At 48.1% G+C, this 21,631-nt stretch overlaps 7 protein-coding genes and 1 non-coding gene across 8 annotated transcripts; 6 read left to right on the top strand and 2 right to left on the bottom strand.

Moving 5' to 3' along the window:
* Window positions 1-571: 571 nt before the first annotated feature.
* Window positions 572-5,923, top strand: CNF04280 (histone deacetylation-related protein, putative). The gene is made up of 5 exons (XM_571387.1): window positions 572-650; window positions 700-715; window positions 763-3,066; window positions 3,116-5,700; window positions 5,759-5,923. The coding sequence occupies exons 3-4, from the start codon at window positions 780-782 to the stop codon at window positions 5,674-5,676; spliced, it is 4,848 nt and encodes a 1,615-aa protein (XP_571387.1). The 5' UTR covers window positions 572-650; window positions 700-715; window positions 763-779; the 3' UTR covers window positions 5,677-5,700; window positions 5,759-5,923.
* A 699-nt stretch (window positions 5,924-6,622) lies between these two features.
* On the top strand, window positions 6,623-8,113 carry CNF04270 (ubiquitin conjugating enzyme, putative). The gene is made up of 7 exons (XM_571703.1): window positions 6,623-6,799; window positions 6,901-6,985; window positions 7,040-7,097; window positions 7,162-7,219; window positions 7,326-7,372; window positions 7,475-7,552; window positions 7,652-8,113. The coding sequence occupies exons 1-7, from the start codon at window positions 6,652-6,654 to the stop codon at window positions 7,805-7,807; spliced, it is 630 nt and encodes a 209-aa protein (XP_571703.1). The 5' UTR covers window positions 6,623-6,651; the 3' UTR covers window positions 7,808-8,113.
* A 265-nt stretch (window positions 8,114-8,378) lies between these two features.
* Window positions 8,379-8,477, bottom strand: CNF04260. Its single transcript has one exon. It is a non-coding gene; the product is annotated as a tRNA-Thr (tRNA).
* A 757-nt stretch (window positions 8,478-9,234) lies between these two features.
* CNF04250 (expressed protein) lies at window positions 9,235-12,805 on the top strand. The gene is made up of 21 exons (XM_024657452.1): window positions 9,235-9,562; window positions 9,627-9,660; window positions 9,713-9,799; window positions 9,861-9,943; window positions 9,999-10,093; window positions 10,146-10,286; window positions 10,348-10,439; window positions 10,492-10,554; window positions 10,607-10,647; window positions 10,698-10,844; window positions 10,900-11,035; window positions 11,091-11,266; window positions 11,324-11,419; window positions 11,471-11,566; window positions 11,628-11,662; window positions 11,727-11,882; window positions 11,934-12,058; window positions 12,127-12,145; window positions 12,215-12,390; window positions 12,452-12,568; window positions 12,624-12,805. Exons 1-21 carry the CDS (start codon window positions 9,475-9,477, stop codon window positions 12,655-12,657), a joined length of 2,037 nt encoding a protein of 678 aa, XP_024513150.1. The 5' UTR covers window positions 9,235-9,474; the 3' UTR covers window positions 12,658-12,805.
* On the bottom strand, window positions 12,787-14,840 carry CNF04240 (oxysterol binding protein, putative). The gene is made up of 9 exons (XM_571695.2): window positions 14,660-14,840; window positions 14,334-14,432; window positions 14,133-14,284; window positions 13,935-14,075; window positions 13,882-13,889; window positions 13,752-13,834; window positions 13,625-13,702; window positions 13,182-13,570; window positions 12,787-13,115 (listed from the first exon to the last, which is right to left on the bottom strand). The coding sequence occupies exons 1-9, from the start codon at window positions 14,730-14,732 to the stop codon at window positions 12,945-12,947; spliced, it is 1,194 nt and encodes a 397-aa protein (XP_571695.1). The 5' UTR covers window positions 14,733-14,840; the 3' UTR covers window positions 12,787-12,944.
* A 472-nt stretch (window positions 14,841-15,312) lies between these two features.
* Window positions 15,313-16,906, top strand: CNF04230 (hypothetical protein; the record flags this gene model as incomplete). Its single annotated transcript, XM_024657451.1, has 4 exons — window positions 15,313-15,495; window positions 15,540-15,735; window positions 15,778-16,480; window positions 16,550-16,906. The coding sequence occupies exons 1-4, from the start codon at window positions 15,393-15,395 to the stop codon at window positions 16,904-16,906; spliced, it is 1,359 nt and encodes a 452-aa protein (XP_024513126.1). The 5' UTR covers window positions 15,313-15,392.
* A 183-nt stretch (window positions 16,907-17,089) lies between these two features.
* On the top strand, window positions 17,090-18,161 carry CNF04220 (expressed protein). The gene is made up of 3 exons (XM_571651.1): window positions 17,090-17,457; window positions 17,521-17,590; window positions 17,642-18,161. Exons 1-3 carry the CDS (start codon window positions 17,276-17,278, stop codon window positions 17,999-18,001), a joined length of 612 nt encoding a protein of 203 aa, XP_571651.1. The 5' UTR covers window positions 17,090-17,275; the 3' UTR covers window positions 18,002-18,161.
* A 129-nt stretch (window positions 18,162-18,290) lies between these two features.
* CNF04210 (hypothetical protein) lies at window positions 18,291-21,012 on the top strand. Its single transcript, XM_571707.1, has 9 exons — window positions 18,291-18,394; window positions 18,461-18,531; window positions 18,586-18,791; window positions 18,851-19,305; window positions 19,356-19,502; window positions 19,554-20,324; window positions 20,374-20,558; window positions 20,616-20,749; window positions 20,812-21,012. The coding sequence occupies exons 1-9, from the start codon at window positions 18,335-18,337 to the stop codon at window positions 20,910-20,912; spliced, it is 2,130 nt and encodes a 709-aa protein (XP_571707.1). The 5' UTR covers window positions 18,291-18,334; the 3' UTR covers window positions 20,913-21,012.
* Window positions 21,013-21,631: the final 619 nt, after the last annotated feature.

The raw sequence follows: 21,631 nt of genomic DNA, 5'->3' as shown, positions 1-21,631 counted from the left end.
GCTATATACGGGAAGTCTCTCAACATGCTTTCATCTACGCCTGCGCTCTCGCACCTCGCAGAGTGTTGCGAGTATGTGATGAGCCCTCGGTCAAAGCGCAGGTGAATCGTGCGCGACTTCTTCATCTTCTTTCACTTTGAATGCTTATGCTCCGATCCAACATACCCCAGTTCCCGCCAAGTAGATTCAGATTTCCTGCTATAAGGATGCTAAAAAGCGAACCATTTGCAGGATCGTAGATGTACTGATGAGCAACGCGAAGGGAACACGATATCCAAGGGAAACTGATTCTTGTTTTCGCCATATTTATTGCATTTTCGCCATTCTAAGCACAGTAAGCAACCAACCATACGGGCGTCTTCACATAGGAGGAAGCACATACCAACATAAACTCTGTCTTCTGGACACGAGATGAAGCATCAAATATTACGCAGGTCTCTGGAATAAAGAGAATGCAAATCTGGGAGTTTTCTGAGAATATTACCGTTCCTAGTAATTCTGGTCCCTGTGGCAACAGAAAATTGGGATGTGGGAGTTTCGTGTTTTTCGAGTCTCCCCCTTTACACGCACGCTTCTTCCTTTTCCCGTCAAAAATAACACAGCGCCCCCGTCTGCATCGCCCAGTATAGACGTGACAGTGGCCGCCAGAGGTGAATCACCTTTGTTCTTCCTCCCTGGCTTGTGCTGACTCGCACTCAGCTTGATGCCTTATTAAGTACGCTTTCCCTCTCCAGCCTGTCGACCACCCTGACCCGCTTGTAGATCCTTTGTCCCCCAAAATGGACACCATCAACCCACCCACGCCACCATCGCGAAACATCGTGGTGGAGGCGCCAGCGGCAGAGAGTGGGACAGCGGCGGTGGAGACCACGAGCACCTCGGTGGAAATGGAGATGGACGTGGGCGCAGCAGCTCCAGAGGGCACAGACGCTGTAGAGCTGTTACTCAATATCTCCCATGCCGTCGATTCGTCAACGCGGAGCGAGATGGTGGCCCAGGAAGGTGCAGAGACGTTGCTAGAGGCTGTGCAAGGGCTGTCGCCAGAGCAAGAACTTGTGCCAGACACAGCAGACCCCGAACCATTATCAGCACATGAACCCGAACCTGAACCTGAACCGAAACGCAAGCGCAAAAAACATCCCACGCATTACCTTGGTGAAGATAACACTATTATTCGCTGTATATGTGGGTTTACAGAAGACGACGGGTTCACGATTCAATGTGAAGGGTGTGGTGCATGGGAGCACGGCATGTGTTTTGGCTTCAACGACGTTGACTCAGCACCTGATCAGTACTTGTGCGAGTTGTGTGACCCGAGACCCGTGGACAAGGAAGGTGCTAGGCGTATACAGTTGAGGATGATTGAGCAGCAGCGGTTAGCGAGAGAAGCCGGTGCGAGAATACCAGGTCCGGGAGAGAAGCCTAGAAGCAAGGGCGGTAAAAGGCGAAAAGAGCAATCCAATTCTGTGCCAGAAGAGGGCGGTGGCGAAATGGGCCCTCCAGCCAAGCCTCGAAGAGGGCGTCAACAATCCAACAAATCTCGAACCAAGGCGCCAATGGAGGCTTCTTCACCCGCTATCGGAGACGACTACTTCAAGATCGACCCCTGGGCTATGGAATATACACCGATTGAGCAAAATATTCCACGAGGCTTGCCCGTGAGACGGGTCTTGAGACAGTTGTACGAGGAGTGGATCGAATCATTGCCAGAGCAGGAAAAGGAGAGAGAAGATAATACGGCAGCTTCGCATCTCCCCTCACCTACAGAAACAGGTCTACTTCGTCTGTCTCCTGATGCCATTTTCCCACCACCAAATTATTCTCCCCTGGCGCCTCCACTTCCCCCAGTATTCCTCACTGCTCCTTCTCTTTCCTCCCTCACTCCATCTCTCATCATAAAACCTGTACCCTCTCCATCTTCCTCATCAGGCTTCACCACCTCATTCTTACCCCCTACCTACCGCGATCATCTCACAATGCGAGCCATCTACACCCGTCCTACCGTCTATGGCGTCTTCACCTCCGAATCCTTCGAAACAGGTACTTTCCTTGGTGAATACCTTGGCGAATTGGTCGACCCCGCGACATACAGACAGGATCCAATCAATCAATATACGTTGCTCGGCGTGCCGAAACCGCATGTGCATGCTCTAGGCCCGCCGATAAATTTAATGATTGATGCGAGAAATTATGGGTCACCGTTGAGATTTGTGAGAAACGGATGTCATCCAAATGCCGTCATCCGCCCCATTGTCTGGAGAACGCCTTCCTCTTCTTCATCCTCCTCATCGTCATCATCCGAGGGCTCACCAAAAATTGCTTTCGGCCTCTTCACTTCCCGACCTATCCCACCCCGAGGAGAAATTATCCTTGGTTGGGAATGGGACGACCAGCACCTTGTCCACTCCCTTCCTCTTATTCATCCGACATCCTCTCCTTCAACTGGTGCTGTGACTTACCCCAACTGGCAAAAGAATTTATCAAGAGGACAAGCGGAAGAATTAGGGTGGAGATATGAAAGGTTGTTGGGATGTTTGTGGGGGGTGTTTGCTGGATGTGGGTGTGCATCCGGTGGGGCTGGTGGGAAGGCGGAAAATAAAGGCCCGGGAAGCTGTGCGCTGGAGCAAATGATGGAGTTTTGGCGAGTCACCACTGGAAGGTCGAATTTGAAACCCCAACCCCCTCGAGTCGTTACGGAGACAGAGGCCGAAGGAGAAGGAGAGCCCGAACTCGATCAAGATGGGGAAAGGGAAGATAGAGAGAAGGAACGGGATATGGCATATTTGGGTCCGTTGGTGGGCAGTGTCAGAGGATGGAGAAATAGGGAGTTGGAAGTGGAAAGTGTGAAGCAGTGGATGGGAACGGGTGCGTTACCGTTGTTGTCCTCGGTGGATATGGATATGGAGTTGAGACGGAATAGTGTTGCGAGTGGGAAGGAAAAGAAGAAGAAGCCGGCGGAGGAAGAGCGCAGAGTTAGTATAGACTCGCAGGCGACGCAGGAGCAAGAGGAGATTGGAGAAGAGGAAGAGCATGAAAAGGGAAAGATGGACGTTGATCAATTAACAGGTATATCCATTTCGATGACTACAAATTTTCGTGTCTGACTGGTTTGTAGAACCTGCGCCATCACCGTCCCCTTCACCACCTACCCCTCCGCTAAATCGACGTCAGCTCTCCGCATCAAAGCCCCAAGCGCATCCAACAGTTGGAGATCGACCGCCTACACCACCACATCTACCACCTTCCTCATCCCTCTCCCCACCTCCTCGCCGTTCCTCTTTTGGCACGACTGTACCGCATTCGGAGCCAATTACAGAGGTGTCTGAACCAGAGAGTGAGAAGCGACCGCATACAGAGGAGGGCAGAGAAGATGATGGCTCAGAAGATGATTCTGCAGACGTAGAAGAGGGTATGGACGTGCATCAGAGGGAAGATGGACTAGAAGAGGATGAAGGTGCTTTGAGTGATGCGACGACAGTCACGCTGCCGAGAAGCGGGCGGTCTCCGTCTCTTTCCTCGTTAGGCTCAACCGACGGTTCTGACGATTCGTCATTGTCTGATACACAGAACGTCAGCCGAGAAAGTGAGGATGAGGGTGATGACGAAGATGAGCGTGTGGTGATTAACGCCAGCAAAATGAAGAAGAAGGTCGTTCCCTCATCTCCTCCGCTACCTCCATCGAAGTCTAAACCCAATCAGCCGAAACTCCAATCCCAGGTCCCAGGACCCAAATCCAAAGACAGGGTTAAGCCGTTGGTCAAAGACAGGGAGAAAAACAAGGTTCAATCGAAATCCGGAAAACCGTTTTCTAGTCCCAACAATGGCCATCAGGTCAAGGCAAAAGCGAAAAGGGGTGATTTATCGCAAGCTCAATCATCACGTCAACGGCCAGATTCATCTTCATCTTCCATCAAAGATCGAGAAAAGTTGGGCAAAAAGCCTGTTCCGGTAGGCATTGGAGCAGGGTTGAAGGGTAGTAAGAAGCGAGCGAAGCGGATTGTGTCCAGTTCTGAGACGGAAGAAGATGAAGTGAGAGTGAAGAAGAAGTTGAAGGAAAAGGAGAAGGAAAAGAAAAGCGAGCAGAAGCCGAGTTTACCATCTGTTGTTGCTGTTAATTCAGATGGTCCTGCGCCCAAAGAGGCTACTCCACCGCCTAAACCACCTCTTCCACTGACACCACCCCCGCTATTGACTTTTTTGTCTGTCAAAGAACCCACTCCTCCTGCCCCCGTCCCCGAACCAGTACCGAAGGAGCCTACTCCTCCACCCCCAGAACCGCCGAAGAAGGTATCGTTATCAGAGTATTTGAAGACGCACAAGTTTAGGAAGGAGAGTCAGACGCCGTCCCCGGCGGCAAATACGGGGGCAAGCGGGAATGGTGGTGCTGCAGGATCGACTGCAGTAGGTGCAGGCATTCCAGGGCTCGGCGGCTATCTTCCTCCTAAACCGCCTTCTACGTCAGCGGAGGCTCCTAAATCAGAACATGTTGAGCATGAGAATAGGGAGGAGAGCAATCCTCCCAATTCTTTTGTGCCTACCAACACTTCAGCTACTGTTGCGACTTCCGCTTCAACATCAGGACTGAACCTGTTTGAGCATTTGCCCTCGTCCCGCGGCTCTGCTTCTGGGTCAGCCTTGGGTTTAGGTCCCGAAGGTAATTCTGGGTTAGATCTTGTCAACGCTTCCGGTCCTTTATCGGCTGTTGAGCCGACCCCTGCTCCCGTGTCAGCAACCAAAAATTCGGACGACAATGATCCCTTGTCATCGTCCGCGATCGCTACAGCCCTTTCGCTTGCCAGCGCTATCACGTCTGCCACATCTCGCGGACAAAATGTGAATCATGAGGCCAGCATCGGGGCAACAAGACCCGTCATGCAGTCCAGTACGAGTACGAGCTACGTCCCTCGACAATCACAACCTCAAGTGCAGTCTACTCCGTCATCAGCGACCATATCTCTGCCTATGCCTACCTCGGCCTCGAAAGACCATTTTGTTCATCCTTTGCCTTCGACCCCGTCTATTCCCCCTCCTGCTACTCCAAACAATGCTGTTAGTGCTGCCGCCAGAGTGTCCTCTTCCTATATCCCTCGACAAGTCTCTTCCTCATCTATGACCTCTGCGGGAGGCGTAGAAGAACCGCACTCGCCTCACAGAGGTTTTACGGGATTGTATGGGAGGCGAGAAAGAGAGAGGTCGCCGATAAGAGGAGATTTCAGAGACAGAGATAGAGAAAGAGACAGGGACTGGGATAGAGATCGCGATCGTGATCGCCGCCCTCTCAGTCATAACCACCGCGACCTTCCCGAACGGCCAAGCACAAGTACCAGTACCAGTACCAGTATCCCACCACCCCTCGCTGCACGAGACCTTCCACCACATACATCTTCTACACTTCCTGGAACTCCCAGCGGGTTAGCGAAGACGACAGGATTAGGTCTCGGTTTGCCGAGAGCGCCGCCAACGGGACCTAAAGTACCTCCTACCGGGCCAAGGGCGTTTAGTGGTTCGGGAGCACCAGGAGCAGGGGTGGAGACGGCTGCGAATACGCCAACAGCTGGTGGGCTTGGTGGTGTAGGCGCTGGTCTGGGATTGTCAAGAGGAAGGGGTTTCCGTGGGTTTGCGCCGAGGGGTGTATGGAGAGGTAGAGGGTTTCGAGGACGTGGGAGAGGTGGATAAGTTTGTCAGATGTCTTTCGTCCAGGTGCGTATTAACTTTGGCAAGGTTACATTTATGTGACTTAATTGATGAATTATAATAGTAGCTGGAACCGCATATCACATGATGAAGAAAGAGTGCCAGTTAAGGAGAGAAGAGAGGATTGGGGAGTTCGTTTTTTGTCTAGCTTTTTAGTTCAGAGTCCATCCAGTGTAGTGCAGCGGACATTTCAAGACTGGGATTAGGTAATTTATATTTACCATGTATGCGCTGAGATGATGCACACCATCATTCATAGACAGGACCGGGGCTTTTATTCGGCGAACAGCATACATACCTTGAATGATCAAGCTTCTTTGTCAACAACTAATATATAATAGACCATTGACCGCTGGATGAGCGACTGCTGACTGGGCGATCCGAGCAACCTGCCCTGATTTCCTCAATACGTGCTGGATTAATATTATCGGTAGCAGGGCCTCTCGATGAGCTATGCAGAATTGAAATAGATATGATTGAGATATGACGAAGGTTTGAATGAAATTACGGTAATCAACGAAAGTACAAATTACGGAAAACCCGGGTCGAAATTGTGGCATGTCCTGATCTCAGTGGATGACGGGTTGTTTCCTTCCGACCTATCGACTTTCTGGAATAATCTAAGTGAAGCGTATGGCATGGTGCTTTCTGATAATCTTTTTCTTCCGAGTATAAGTACTGTACATCCCCATATTACATACGTCGGCGATCTGAATCAAAACAGCCCACACGGACGGAGAAGAAGAAGCGGTGGTTCATCTTCATCTTCTCTTCTTCGCGCTTCTACTGCTGTCACGACCTCCACCTGTTAATTAGAATAATTAATTAATAGTTACGGTCACATCAACCTTCAGGGGATGGCTTAAGCGCTCGTCCCATTACCGTCACCATCTCGTTTCCTCTTTCCATCTTTTTCTTCTTCGTATCCATTTCTGCGTTTTCAAACAGGCTCGGTCAATGATGCCTCCTACTCCCCGCACCAACGCTAGCTCATCCTCCTCCCCTTATCCTCCGTCCCGCCCCAACTCTGCAAAGCCCGCCATTTCTTCAAATGGTAACTCCAGTACGGCAAATTCGTCACTGATACTCCGCAAGCAGCTTATGGGTGGGTTACTTTGGATTCTGCCGTACTGCTGGCCGTAAAGTCGCGATACTTAAACGGCAACAAGGGACAAATGCGGGGACGATTTGCTGACAAGTTTGTAGAGCTCCAGAAGCATCCCGTGGACGGATTCTCTGCTGGTCTTGTGGACGATGATAACATGCTGGAGTGGGATATCGTCATTATGGGGTACATAACTTCCAGTTAACATACTCGGTAATGCGTCTGCTGACTTATTTCCAGTCCTGTGGATACTTTATGGGAAGGCGCCATTCTCAAAGCTCGACTCATTTTCCCTCCTGTATGTCTCTTTCATGCTACTATACAGTTGACGAGATAGGGTGGCAAGCTGACTGTGATGGCAGGAGTACCCTTTATTACCCCCAAAGATGATCTTCGATTCTGAAATGTGGCATCCTAATAGTGCGTCTTATCCACTTTCATTCCGTTTTCCTGTTCGGTCCTATCATCCTTTCCGCCCTCGGTCTCTTTCTCATGGATTGCGCTAAATTTGATTGTACCACTCCAGTATACAACAAGGGCGATAAGAAGGGAGAAGTCTGTGTTTCTATCTTGGTAAGTCCTGGAAAATTATGCTTATTCATCGCATTTGCCACCCACATCCCACCTTCAATTTTTGCTGACGTACTTTCCTTCTTATCTTGCTTCTCATCACAGCACCAGCCAGGTGAAGATGAATGGGGGTTCGAAGATGCAGGAGAAAGATGGTTACCCGTCCACACGGTTGAATCTGTCGTACGTCCTTCGCTACTATTTGCGGCAGATTGTCATGCTCGTTAGCTAATCTCTTCTCTTGCTTCCATCTTCCTCACATCTGTTGGCGCATTTTAACAGTTGATTTCCGTCATCTCCCTTCTCTCTCAAGACGTCCCAGACCTCTCTTCCCCCGCCAACGTCGATGCGGCCAAGGAGGTTAGGGAAGATTATCCCTCATACAAGAAGAAGGTTAAGCGGTTGGCAAGGAGAAGTGCTGAGGAGGCTTATGATTGATGCTGTTACATGTCTAGAATGGGAAAGTTGGCAATGACCCATGGTGGAATCCATTGGTTGAATCCATGTGTGTAGAAGGGAGAGAAAGACGAGGATCGTAATATAACATGTTTGTCGTACTATATAGCTCGGACCTTTTTGTGCTCCTGCCTTCTGGTTCTCCATCTTCCCATTGCCATCGCCTTTTGCATAATTATTCACTACTTCGCTTTTCAGTTTCGAAGCCCAGAATTTCGATCACATTTCATTATTTTCACTGTACCTATGCTCCAATTTCCGTCGGAATTATGTATGCGCATTTACGATTCTCTGCGCGAAGGAAAGGTGGTGGTGGCGGGGCGAACAGTTGCCAGATCATCAAGTTACTACTACTGCAATGTCGAGTGTCAGCAGACCGTAATAATATGGATTTTGATATCTACGTATATGAAGCTGTTCTCTTTGAACGCTTTGGCTAACCACGATTAGCTGGCAAATCCTACCAAACCCCGGCTGGGGACTTCTTCTGCGTGGGGCAAATACCGTGGCAGCAGGTTACTAATTTCAAAGTAATAAAAAAGTAAAAGTTGAATGCCTCCATGCCGATTCGAACGACAGACCTCCCCATTAGTCCGCGAAAAAGATCTGGTAATTACTAGTGGGGTGTTATAGCCAACTAAACTATAGAGGCTTCCATGCAAGCGCAAATGGTGTTACTTCTACATTGAAAATGTGAAGTTTATATTGTTCAAATAATTACATTCGTTTTACTAGCTATACATCTTCTCGGAAACAAGTGTATTTTTTCTGTTTACTCAGGGATTAACCGCTAGGAATAAACGATCTAGTTTTGAAATGTCCTTCAGCAATGAGCGGTTCTTTATTACGTTGTGTAATAATAAAGGGAGAAGAAATGTGCTCCTCCCTTGCAGATCACGTATTATTTATCGCTCCTTGCGCTGTTGTTGTCGATCATCATTGATATTACGACAATATCGTTATTCATTATCTTCTTGTCCTTATTTTCCGTTTTCTGTTAATTCATTCAGGAGTACTCCATTGATTCCATCGTTTTATTGTCACCTGTCAATTGACCTTTCCAGCTGTTACTGTTGCGACGGACCGCCCATGATCTCCGGTCCGCTTTTTTCTCTAACCACGCTAGGACCATTTTTCTACCGATGTAATTGGGGGGCAATTGTCCACATAAATCTATTTTTTGTCATGGCGCCTCGTGACCTCTACTACCCACCAGTGAGTTCAAATTCTGAGCTCCCGGCAACATCTCTTTTTGTTTCGGTTGAGAAGAGAAGGAGGAAGAAAGATGCGCAAGGACAAATCCGATGGGCGGAGGCGACTGGCGTGCCAAGGATGGATCGTGCCTGAACATGAACTAATGTACGATCAATTTCCGTCATCGTCAAATTCTACATCTTCTTCGTCGAATCTTTCAGCCGTAAACCTCCACCAAGCCTGTCCATTGAAGCCATAATACTCTACAACTTTGGAGGGCGACTGTATCTATCTCGCGATGGAAAGAAACTGGTCAACCGCCGGCCCGCCTGACTTAAATAAGCCGATGCAATCGCGGACGATGCTTTCATTTATTTGATATGTATATAAAGGAAGAATAATCTGCAGAGAAACCACCTTTCTTGACCTACTACTACAAGAAGCATTTTGACGATATGTTAAAGCGACTTGATCTGGTAACTACAGCTCTTCTGGCCGTGACAGGTGTTGCGGGGAAGATTACCTACTCTGAGACGAATGACAGTAAGTCAACATCTGATCAATTTAGGGCGACTGAGCCCTGGCTGACCGATTTATTTTGTTCCAGCCATCACTCTATCTTCTGATAGATTGACTCTGGGGTAGGTAAAACTGTGCGGGAAAGATAAGATGGATTGCTTACCTATGATAAAGGGTAAATAAGACGTTGGGCGCTATGACAGGTCTTGAGTTTGACAATGTAGATGTCTTGGGTCCTGTGTCTGGCCGTATTGGTATGGGGTGAGTGACATCTTCTTTCAGTCGATTGTGAGAGGGCGGATCTCACATGTCATTCTGGTAGCTATTTTGACTGCTATTGCATTCCTGCCGTAAATACTTCAGTATGGACACCGGACAACCCAAACCCACAATCATCTCGTCATTGTCGGTGTTCATCCACCAGCTAAATATTCCATTGAATACTCATGTGTTATCGTAGATTATGTCGGCCAATCTCAGATGGCCAGTTTCGAAGTCCATCAAGGGAATGACAGAAACAATAACCCTTGGATTGGCTTGATCATGAGCGAAACGGTTCGTCTAATCATGTAGCTTATACCTGAAATATCAACTGATGCCTATCAAGTATGAGGGTACAGGTCAATTCTTCCAGCAATGGTGGTTCTTACGTGATGGCGAACCTGGCTACCACACCTTTACTAGACTCCAGTTCGACAATGGGACTGAGGGTATTGATTTAGGTAATTTGCAAGAGTTCCGCCAAGTGGTGAGTACAACCGCCGGCTCTATGACTTGCGTGTGCACGCTTGCCTAATTTAGTAAAACAGATCTCCCCTAATAGCGACATCTGGACCCATCTTGTGACGAACGACGTCCAATACGGTCATCTCCCCTCTGATGAAGCTACGGGTAACCAGACGTGAGTTACCTGTGTTGCATTACCCGTGCATTCATATTGATGTGATTTGCAGTACTGTTCAAGATGCTACATGGTACTACAACATCACTGAAGGGAACCCCTATAGAACCGAATCGTGAATCCTTTGTTTTCAAAATTCAGCGCAGCTCGCACTTACTTGAAGTTAGTTCTGACTATTTTACCAAGTATGAATGGGCAGATCTCTATGGTAAGTTCCCCAATCTGCGAAAATGGCTCTATGTTGATAAGGCTATTAAGGTGATCACTTTGCCCACGGTTTCTATGCCGACGGAACAGCCTCAAATGGTTCAACCCTCGGCTTCTGGACTGTGTTCAACAATCTCGAAGGATACACGGGTGGACCGTTGCGCTCCGATCTAGTGGTTGATACCAACATCTACAATTGTACGTTATTCTGAGATTACCCAGTTTTGTGGATGCTGATGACGCGTTGGTGTAGATTATGCCTCAAATCACCGTGGTGCCTCAACTATGAATATTACCTCTGGCTTTGATAGGATCTTTGGTCCGACATTCATCTATTTGAATAAGGACGGTGACCTTCATAATCTTTATGACGATGCAAAGAGTTACGCGTGAGTGATTGGATCGGCATCTTGGAAGTGTATGCTTATACTGATGTTGCTTTAGCAATACTTCTTTCGCTGCCGACTTTTACGACGATGTCGCCGACCTCATTCCAGGTTACGTCAATTCGTCTGGTCGAGGCGACTTCAAAGCTCAAATTAGCTTACCGGAGGGTGCATCCAACCCCAAAATTATCCTAGCGCAGAGCGGAGTTGATCCTCAGGATAATGTGGATTACAGTGAGTCGTTGCTCGAGCAATGAAACTAGGGCATCTATCTGACATTGAGGTGTATAGCTGCCAAGCAGTACTGGACCAATGTATCATCCGATGGCAGGGTCACCATCCCTCGTGTTCAAGCAGGCACTTATAGAGTTACCCTTTACGCTGAAGGTAATTTTATCCTTTCTAAAGCAAAACAGTTGTACTTATATATACGCGTAGGCATCTTTGGCCAGTTTGAGCAAGATGAAGTTGTGGTCAGCGCCGGTGACGGAGATGGTGCTGAGTTCCGAATCAATTGGGAAGCCGAATGTCACGGTGAGTAGTATATCCCTTTAATTTTGACTTGATGAACGTTGCTAACAGCATCCTATTCAAGGTATCGAACTTTGGAGGCTTGGGGTCCCAGATAAGGTGCGTTTTGACGAGGTGATCCCATACATACCTGTACAACGGATCACTGAGTTCAATTCCATAGACCGCCGGCGAGTTCCTTCACGGCTTCGCCAAAGATCCCGACCATACCCTTCACCAAGAAGAATATCGAGAATATTGGGGTGCATGGGACTTCCCCACCGATTTCCCTGACGGTGTGAACTACACGATCGGCACCAGTGACCCTTCGAAGGACTGGGTAAATGCTGCTCTAATGACGCACCTTTGCATTGCTGACGATTTAATACAGAACTACGTGCATTACAGCCGATATGGAGGCTCGTTTACCCGACCGGAGTATGTATTGGATAACGTCAATGCCTGGACTGTCAACTGGGTACCCGAAGGTGGGCTGGATGTCAGTGGGAAGACTGCGTAAGTTTGGTTGCAACTTCTTGCAAGTGTCCGATACTGTACTGACACTTGACCGCTTTTGGCTGCAGTGCTCTTACTGTCCAACTCGTATGTTCTTTACAGCTTTTTTCATCTTATACTGACCCTCGCTAATTTCTGTGTATTTTCTTCCTTTAGGCTGGCGCACGAACTGCTTCCGGTAATCTTGACTTACCCGAGCCGACTTCCAACTATTCCAATGTCGATTACACTGTCAACGTGAACGGTAACCCTCTCACTTGGACCATCCTTTACAATCAGTCTTCATCTTGCTCAGATAGGAGTGGCATTGCTTGTTACAATTTGAGGAACGTGTAAGTCCCGCATATTTTTTCGTAACGATTTTTTCAAGTCAGACGTTGAAACTTGCGGCAGGTTCACGTTCCCTGGAGAATGGCTGAAGAACGATACCAACAACGTGTTCGAGTTTGCTCTGCCTTACAATGCTAGCGGTGGGGATGTGAACTTCAGGAATTACTCGATTTCTGTTTTGTGAGTCTCTTTACAACCCTCTAGTTTGCATGGGGATGCTTATATGTCGCTACAGGTATGACGCTATCCGGCTTGAGCTCTCCGATTAGATGCCAAATTTGAGCGTGAAAAGGGCTTTTGTACATATGTAAAAAAGGATACTTTTCTGTATCATCAAATGTCAGGGAAAAAGAAATTGGAAGAAGTTTGAACATTGTGTAAGAGCTTTATAATGAGGTATTTTGTCATGCAGAAAAGGTTTTCCATTACTTCAAACAATACATCCAAATTACTTTATCTTCCGAGGTAAGAATGAATCACACGCGAGGCCTGTATGACAACGTCCTTTCAACGGAATAAAGGATCCCCTTTCTTAACATGGCACCCCGAGTCGCCCTTAGATGTTCGCTTTGAAAACGTAGGCATCTTCATGCACAGGCGTGAGCTTGTCGTGGAGCAACTCGGCAAGGGATCGGTATTCTTCATCAGAGTCGACATGGGTAAAATGGACGTGCTGCCATGTTATACCGGCGGCAGCTTCATCTCTACGTCGCTGTCGCTGCTCGTTCTTTTATTTTATCCTGGCGTTAATAATGGTGACATGATAAAAAACCATTGGCGGGAGAGAGCTTACCTCTATTCTAGATTTTTCTCTACCAGCCTCATCGTAGTTCTGACCCCTGATCCCTTTTGCGACCTTGTCCCAAAGCTTTCTACTCTCCCACTCGCCCTGCTCTTCTATGGGCTTAACGGTGACCTCCTCCTTCGCCTCGTTCGTATCCAAGAACAAAGGCCCACTCTTCTTCCCGACATATGAGTTACCTGTCCACTGGCCCTCGTAAGATTGCAGAGTTTTACCAGACTTGGTGATTGTCGCTTTGAACGAATGGGCTTTACCGGAGAAGTAGCCTTTGCCCTTGTAGTCAATCTGAGTGGTGTAACCAGTGCTGGATTGGATAGCGTTGGTTTCGGTCAGCTCGATGTACGGGCTACCCCAGATGATGCCCTCAATCCGAAGCTTGGCTATGTAGAGTATTATTAGTGAATGAAGCACAAAAGATGGAGAAAAAGACGTACGGAGAGTGATCAAATACTTTTCCTCGGCATGACCGTTCTTTGGCTTGACGGTAAGGATGGCATGACCGGATTGCTTGACTAGACGCGGATCAACAAAGTTGTGGTGAAGGGATGAGAGATAACTTACCGTTGATGGCTGTACCAGTGAAGGAAGTCTTTTGACCAGAATGACCTTGGAGCTTGACCCCAGCTTTGGCGTTTTCGATGTAGCTACGTGAACGTTAGTCCGGCCCGGCGTTATAATTCGCACAACGCACTAAGCAGTCTACGCGTCGTCAGCTTCGAGCTGATGGTACAACAAATCACTCACGATAGGAGGGTGGTGGGACACTTGCTCTACGACCAACTTGGTCTCTCCCCTTCCATCCTGGTCAGGCCATACACCGTAGAAAAGCTCTCCAAGGACGGGGTTCAAAGGCTTCTTTTCGGAACCCATCTTCTCGTTACGGGTCTTTACTAGATGTCAGCCAATTGACATCATCAATTAGTCCCAAAAGAGATGACTTGCAGTGTACTGAGCCTTGAGCGTGCCAATGAACCACCTAAGCACCCTCTCTGCACGCTCAAACTCATCCTTGCCCTCAGAGATACTGGCAAATGCCGTAGGGTGCTCGCACCAGTAAGCGGGGAATTCAGTAAGAGAAGTTGGAGAGAGGATGACTTTCCGGGGAGTCAGTGGTATTGCCGTAATAGGTTAGATGTTACTTACAAGGGGGAGCAGTCATCGAGCTGAGATCGCCCGTCATACGGGCAAGACTCTTGATGAAACTGGCCCATCCTGCCTTTTGCTCATCCGGTACGTCGGCGCCTGGCATGGGGATTAGCGGAAGCTTGGCATGAACAGGGGAGCGGAACGAGATATAGAATGAGCGGTGTCACAAAAAATTGAACCCGAAAGACAAAGTGCCCCGTGAGATTAGACAAGTTGATAAAGATGGTGTTCGCCTGAAATAAACGAGGCGGGCTATATAGGGGGCGACGCGGTCTCACATTCTCGCTTCTTTAAATTGATAACGCCGCCGAAACATGGCTTACCTTCTGGCTTGTTTTCTTCAAGGGCGGATTTGATGGAAGTAGAGGAAGGGCGACGAGAGGGGCGCGCTGACATTGCGAGATGTGTAATGTCGATAAGAGGATGTTGTTAATGCAGTTGATGGACGATAATCTAATCATCAGCTGGAATTCTCGACGAACGCCGAAAGGATGCTTGACAGCATGTACGGCCGCGGAAAGGAGGGGAGGCGATGACGCGCAAGTCGCAAGGTGGTAGCGTGGATGAAGGCCCCCAAAAATCACCATTCTGCGGCGATGTCCGTACGGAGATCCAGCCGATCTAGTTTTATTATTTATGCCAAATGCCGACAACCGGATCGAACTTGCTTCTTGACCGCAGACTATTACAGTACAGCCGGAGAACATGATAACTGTCTCTCGCCGGTATGAAATCTTGGGGTATAATTAATGCATCAGTGCGACCAACCCGTAATGAGATTCTGGCAGATTCAACATCTGCGCGCGAGTCAGCAGTCATTATGTGTTGCAATGGAGTTAGAATTCATGCTATAAACCTGACAAGTCGATGAGATGTGCCTCCCTCCGAATTCCGGCATCGCCTCCACTTCGGCGGGAAATCCTCCTCCACTTTCCACGTCGTGGTTTTTTCTTCTGTCGGCTACGTGATTAAACGGGTCTATTTCAAGATATATTCGACACAGAAACAACAAACTCATCTCGTTCACAGTAGTGATACCACTCAAAGGCTACTGTCATGCCTGGTGCCATGTCGTTAGCTGACCTTCCATGCGAAATCATTCGTATGGTCGCCAGAACCATCTACGATCCTCTCAAAATAACTCAAAAAGACCGCCTCAGTGAGTCGTACGCATTAGATGCCAAGCTTACTCTTCCACGCTAGCCTGGGGCATATTCTCTACTGTAGATATGGATCGGGATCGACAGAACAGTCTTAATGCCTTGATAGCGCTTGGTATGACTTGCCGAAAGATCCGCCGAGAGGTCAAGGGCATTTTATTTACTTGCGTACGGGTCCATGATCAGGATAAGGGTGTCGAATTGATCGAACACAGAGATACTTGGGGTATATATGTCAGGTAAGTCCAACTAGAGCGCTACCCTGTGCTAACTCGATCTAGGAGCATCATTATCGACCTTTCAATATTCGACAATACTTCTGACCAATTCATCAAACAAAACAAAATGGTCGGGACCGTTCGGCCTAGGTCATGCTGGTCTGAATCGACGTTCTTAGAGACCCTTATCAATTCTCTTCCACAGCTCGAGCATTTATGCTTCTTTGCGGATGTATCCGACGAACCCACGCTTGTCCTGCTCTTCTCCAAACTGATCCCAACCCCGCCATCTTACATCTCCCCCCCAACGCCAACTTCCCTCGACTCACCAACTTCTCACCTCCACCATGCTCCTACAAAACACATCCACAAACCATTCGCCCAACGTCTCAGATCATTCAGCTGGAGACTCCGAGCACCCCCGCCCAGTTCATTCCGTGAATTCGCTCGTTCATCTACATTCGTATCCATCCACCACCTCATACGACATACACCCAACCTCGACTTTCTCGTCCTTGATGCAGATATGGACTATACAGCCAGTCCAGATATACTGGCTGTCCTTGAACAGATGGCACAGCGGGATAAATGGGCGGAGAGTAAGCCACCAAAGTTGAGTTTGATGCTTTGCGGACCGATCCTTGGTTGGGGAGATTTATTCTTGCAAGATCTGGTGAAGGTTTATAGCAACATCAAAGAATTGTTCATTGATAGGCCATTGACTTCTCCATTGGTATTGGATCAAGTGGGTGCTCCCGATTTCCTGGTACGTCGGCGATCTTCAATGTACAGTACTTTGATTTTGTTTTGCTTATGCGAGCATTTTCTTCGATAGGTTGGAGACCTCTTACCTCTTGCTCACCTCCCTCATCTCCAAACCCTCCAAATTGGAAGTTATCAAATACCCTCTGGCAATAAACAACAGCATATCTTGCATGTCACTCGTCTTTTATCCAGATATATACCCAGCTTACGCATTTTTGGGGTGTTGGATACATCGGGGGAGACTGTATGGGGAGGAATATGGCCCAAAACATTGTGGATGGCAGCAGGGACTGGGATCGCAGACAAGAACATGGGCGAAGAAGGGGAAGGGAAGATGGATAGATGTTGGGGGGTGGATGAGGAGACGGGGAAATGGTTTATTGGGCTGGAGGACGGGGATTTAGAAGTGCTCGTGAAGGATGAGTAGACGTGAAGACGTGTGGCCGACATCTTCTGTGTGCGAGCACGTGGTTCTCACATTTTCAAGGCGTTGTCGGATACTCTTACTTTCGTCCGAAACCGGCATGGACGATAGTCAACGAACGAAGCATCTATTCTTTTCGTCAGCGAATCTCTCCGTTAATTCCCGAGCGTCCATAAGGATACAGAACCATCAGTCGACATTGCAACGTGTCGTCATCAACCTTTCCGGGCCCCAAATCACCAACCATGTCGCCTCGTGCGACGATGCATAAGATATAAACGCGGATTACAATTTCCCCATCGCCCAACATTGCCACCTACTCAATCAATCAGTTGACTGATCATCATACTACTCATAGACACAACGACATCTATGCCAGCCCTGATCCCTCAACTCGAGCCACCTAAAGATGCAGACCCCATCGCTGCCGCCACCATTCAGCTCTTGGAACAAGTCCGGGCTACGACAGAGTGGTATACCAATGGAGATTCTTCTGCGTCGAGCTTTATTGATTTTTCTGGGTATCGACAACTGCAAGAGTGGGCAAAGAATCCGTGAGCCAAAATGCAATGAGAAAGAAGTGGGGGGGGGGGGCGAAAAGGGCTGACAGAAAATAGTGAGGCGCTGAATGTTATTGATAAGATTTTACGGGCGAGGTTGGGATTGCCTTTCCCTTATAACCAAAAGGTATATCGCCTTCTTCTTCCATGTGCTCTCAAGGCTAAGTCTATAATATAGGCACTCATCCTCGTTCAACTTATTCCAGAAGATAAGCTTGCCCCTTACGCTCCCCTCCTCAAACCACTTGTTGAATCCTCTCCGGATTCAACTTCTGCCTATACCTACGCCACACCATTCATTGTGACCCTGGCCACATCTCTCCACTCTCTCGCAGATGGACAAGCGAAGAAGACGGAAGCGAAGAAGAAAGAGGACGAGGAGAAGGTGAAGTGGAATTCATGGAGTGAGGTTTATGGGAAGAGTAGAGCGGATTGGGTTGGGTTGCCGGTGGATAATGGGGGTGTGAAGTGGGGATGGTGGGCTGGGGAGCCAATCGGGGTGGAGGAGTGGTGGAAGAATAGGAACATTGGGGAGTAAAGCAATAGAAAGTGGCTGGCATGAAGTATCACACGCTGTGCGCCTTGTCGAGCTTCCTAAAGCTCAGAACGTTGTAAAAATCCTGTGTACTAACGTAGCAACCTAATCATGTATCTGTATCCTACGTACTGCATGCATACTGGAACGAACACTACTATATGTAGCTTTTCCGTATCTTTTCAATGTCCATTATAAGTCCCCCAGTACTCGATCTGCCATCCTCTGGAGGACAAGGAGATTGATTACCTGCAAGCTTCGTCTGAGCCGAATGTTTTGGCTTCCATTTTTTAAATCACTGCTATCTGTCGGATCTTATGCTTATCGTTGAGAAATATGCGCAGCGAAGAAGAAGAAGAAGATGATGAGTATTATGATGAGCACGAGGAAGAGGACGTAAGTGCATTGCCGGGATATTCTTCGGAGCCAGTTATTGACAGTTGCTAATTTGCTATGTTGTAGGACGAACGAGCGAGCAACGGTGATAATGGAGAGGCAGAAGGGGATGAGGATGATGCTGATGAGGCCATAGAGTGAGTCTTGACTAATCAGATTGATTGACGAATCGAACTGATGGAGGATTGCAGAGAGGCATCGGACGAAGAAGGCTCAGACGAGGACAACGCAGAAGAAGATGCAGAAGCGGAAGACGAAGAAGAGGAGGAGGAAGAGGAGGACGGAGAAGCAGAGGAAGACGAAGAAGATGAGAGGGATGAAGAAGAAGAAGAAGCTAGCGAAGATGAGGCGGACGGGGAAGATGTTACCATGGCTGCCGCCGAGGACGATGAGGCAGGTGAGTATAGCCATCTTTGCAAATGTATGGCTTATGGGCAATTTGACACTTATAACTAGGCTCAATGCATCCCTCACAAGTATCTAAATCTGCCAAACTTCCTCGTGCCGATCTTCCACCCCCACCACACCTCATACGCCGCTCCCTTTTTAAACCCGCTTTTAGGGCCCCTCCGGCAGCCCTCTCTGTCGAAGCTATTGTTGGTATACCTCTTCCCACACCAGTACAGTCACTCGCGAGTAGTACTTGTCTCTCCTACCTACTTACAGGCGGGCAAGATGGTTTTGTTCGGGCGTATGATTTCTGGGGTAGCGTCAATGGATCGCAAATGATGACTGCTCAGCAGAGAAGTGTTGTTGGTCTTGGGGAAGGAATGAACAAAGCAGGGTTACCGAGGGGATGGTGGACGAACGAAGTTGAAGGTATAATAGGTGGGACTGTTGCCAAGAGAACTGAGCCAGTGTATAGTATGGCATGTGAGGGTGATGCTTTGTGGGCTCTGACAGGTACTCAAGTAAGTCCAGTTCACGTCCAAGCTATTCCTATTACTGAAAATTCGTGAAGTCGGGCCCTATAAATCTTTTCAGCCTGCGGCATTCACCGGGCCATCTTGTGCACACATTAAAAGGACACACCAATGTTGTTTCGTGCATGACACTATTACCGGAAGAAAAAGGTTTTATTAGTGGTTCTTGGGATGGCACCGTCAGAGTGAGTTACCCGTACGTACCGATTAAATGCCACTAATATCTGAATGATCAGGAATGGGACCTCAATACCGGTCAAACTGTTCGTACATACCCATCCCACAAAGCACAACTTTCTTCCGTGTCCCTTCGTCCAGTTGGATTTCCCTCTTCTCCTACACCTTCCCCCCGTCCGCAAGCCCTCAGAGAAGAAGAAGAAGAAGGGAACGATGGCCCTGCAACGAATATATCAATATCTATGGGACCCGACTTCTTTGAGAAGAAAGAAACGGAGAACTCAAAACAAGAGGGCGAGAATGGCAAAGAATCCTCTGGAGATAAAGAAGCTGAACTTTTGTCAGAGCAAAAGCCAGACGGTGATGCCGAAATGGCAGATGCTGCCTCTGCAATCTCTGGTACTGGTGACTCTTTATTTGGTGACGACGATGCGGAAGGCGAAACTGCTCCCGCCTCCATCCTCCCTACCACCATCCCATCCCCATCTCTCCCTTCTCCACCCAAACCCAAGCCTCTTGGTCTCGCTCTTCCAGGCCAGAGACAATCTTCATCAGCTCCCATATCAACTAAAGAAACCGAAACTGCCCCAGTCTCTGCCCCTCTATTTGCACCTCAAGCATCAGCTAGTTATGCTCGCCAAGGTGCGGCGGATGTCATCCCGGTTCTAAGTCCTGTAGACTGGAAAGCGTATTCTGAAGATGTGTTGTTAACGAGTTCAATGGATGGGCAGTTGGTGCTGATAGATAGAAGGGTACCAAGCTACGAAGGTACTGGCACTGGAGTGGGTAGGCTGTTGCCTGGAGAGAAGACACCACCGTGGTGTATGTCTGTAAGTCCACGTCTGCACTGTCTACGGTTATCAGTTAACATCTGGTTAGGCATGCTGGTTGTCGAACGGGAATCAGGTCCTTGCAGGAAGGAGAAATGGGACTGTGGAGATATGGGACGTGCGGAAAGGCTCCAGTTCTACTGGACCCAACTTGCTTCGCTCTCTCAAAACACCTGTGGAATCGGGTCCTATAAGCTGCGTAGTGGCATTCCCAGACGGTCGGCATATCGCAACGTGCGTTGGTTCCTTCCATATTATTCAACATGATTCACTGACAAAAATGTGTGATAGAGCGTCGCAGGATAACATCCGATTATGGAACGCCGCCGAAGTCTTCTACTCGGAAGACTCTGCCAAGCGAAGTAAAGGTAAAACACCATTTAAGATCATTGCCGGTCACCACGGTGGTACAATCTCGTCTATGAGTACGTATCTTCCTTTCATCAATTTATCACGAAGGTTTGCTGATGTTACATTACTTGTGCAGTTGTTGACCGTACGTGTCGGTTCTTGATCACGGCAAGCGGCGATAGAGGATGGGGAGGAGAAAGTACTAAGGCAGTACTCATACATGAAGTTAAATGGTAATTGTACCTGTAGAAAAGCTACTTAATGTGTAGTACTCAACAGTCCTAAGTTATGGTAATAAAATTATAAGACAGATGGGGAGGAAGGTTGTCATCTAGTCTATGTATGTTTTACCTTATTTAATATCGCCAGTGTATGACGGAGCCAAACCGCTGCTTGTGAAAATACCGCCAGGCTAAAGGTCGGTTGTGCCTAGACATCGGGCAGTAATGCAAATGAATCATTCGCTATGCACTTAGATGTGCAAGATCAAACTGGCTTAACCCATGTACATATACGTATATATATGTGTTCGAGAAAATTGCCGAGGGGGCGGGGTTCAGAGCTTCGAGACACGACCGACGAACGAACGAACAACGAAAGAAACGAAGCTTGTACGTACTTTCATGGTTCGCGACGCCTCCCGTTCCTGAAATAGAACGCCTTCTCGGTTTGCTTCTTGCATTTCGCTTTTTCAACTCTCAACTCAACCCACTTCACCCTTTTACAAAAATCAGCCTCCTGGCCAGAATATCTTGTTCCATGATAAGGAAAATCGTTCAGAATGAATGCAAGCTTAAGAAGAACCATTCACCCACCGATCTATTTCCTTTTTTATCACTGCTTTCTCTTACCTTGCTTGATTCTAACGGCCTCCTTCTTGGTCCTCGGAGAGCTTTTACTACTGCTACGGCCTACCCCTTCCACTAATTTCAAAAATCACCATGCGCCATTTCTAC

Source organism: Cryptococcus neoformans (assembly GCF_000091045.1).
Source record: "Cryptococcus neoformans var. neoformans JEC21 chromosome 6 sequence".
Classification (NCBI taxonomy): domain Eukaryota; kingdom Fungi; phylum Basidiomycota; class Tremellomycetes; order Tremellales; family Cryptococcaceae; genus Cryptococcus; species Cryptococcus deneoformans.
This window is presented reverse-complemented; position numbering and strand designations above follow the sequence as displayed.

Bases quoted from the DNA above. Each gene is read 5' to 3' on its own strand.
- CNF04280 (XM_571387.1), top strand. From the start codon at position 780: ATGGACACCATCAACCCACCCACGCCACCATCGCGAAACATCGTGGTG. The intron at 3,067-3,115 runs GTATATCCATTT...ACTGGTTTGTAG, and splicing joins GGACGTTGATCAATTAACAG to AACCTGCGCCATCACCGTCC.
- CNF04270 (XM_571703.1), top strand. From the start codon at position 6,652: ATGATGCCTCCTACTCCCCGCACCAACGCTAGCTCATCCTCCTCCCCT. The intron at 6,986-7,039 runs GTACATAACTTC...ACTTATTTCCAG, and splicing joins TGGGATATCGTCATTATGGG to TCCTGTGGATACTTTATGGG. The intron at 7,220-7,325 runs GTGCGTCTTATC...GTACCACTCCAG, and splicing joins TGAAATGTGGCATCCTAATA to TATACAACAAGGGCGATAAG.
- CNF04250 (XM_024657452.1), top strand. From the start codon at position 9,475: ATGTTAAAGCGACTTGATCTGGTAACTACAGCTCTTCTGGCCGTGACA. The intron at 10,287-10,347 runs GTGAGTACAACC...TTAGTAAAACAG, and splicing joins TGCAAGAGTTCCGCCAAGTG to ATCTCCCCTAATAGCGACAT. The intron at 10,648-10,697 runs GTAAGTTCCCCA...AAGGCTATTAAG, and splicing joins TGAATGGGCAGATCTCTATG to GTGATCACTTTGCCCACGGT.
- CNF04240 (XM_571695.2), bottom strand. From the start codon at position 14,732: ATGTCAGCGCGCCCCTCTCGTCGCCCTTCCTCTACTTCCATCAAATCC. The intron at 14,285-14,333 runs GTAAGTAACATC...CTCCCCGGAAAG, and splicing joins CTCGATGACTGCTCCCCCTT to TCATCCTCTCTCCAACTTCT. The intron at 13,703-13,751 runs GTAAGTTATCTC...ATCCGCGTCTAG, and splicing joins CACTGGTACAGCCATCAACG to TCAAGCAATCCGGTCATGCC.
- CNF04220 (XM_571651.1), top strand. From the start codon at position 17,276: ATGCCAGCCCTGATCCCTCAACTCGAGCCACCTAAAGATGCAGACCCC. The intron at 17,458-17,520 runs GTGAGCCAAAAT...GACAGAAAATAG, and splicing joins CAAGAGTGGGCAAAGAATCC to TGAGGCGCTGAATGTTATTG. The intron at 17,591-17,641 runs GTATATCGCCTT...TCTATAATATAG, and splicing joins CTTTCCCTTATAACCAAAAG to GCACTCATCCTCGTTCAACT.
- CNF04210 (XM_571707.1), top strand. From the start codon at position 18,335: ATGCGCAGCGAAGAAGAAGAAGAAGATGATGAGTATTATGATGAGCAC. The intron at 18,395-18,460 runs GTAAGTGCATTG...GCTATGTTGTAG, and splicing joins ATGAGCACGAGGAAGAGGAC to GACGAACGAGCGAGCAACGG. The intron at 20,750-20,811 runs GTACGTATCTTC...TTACTTGTGCAG, and splicing joins TGGTACAATCTCGTCTATGA to TTGTTGACCGTACGTGTCGG.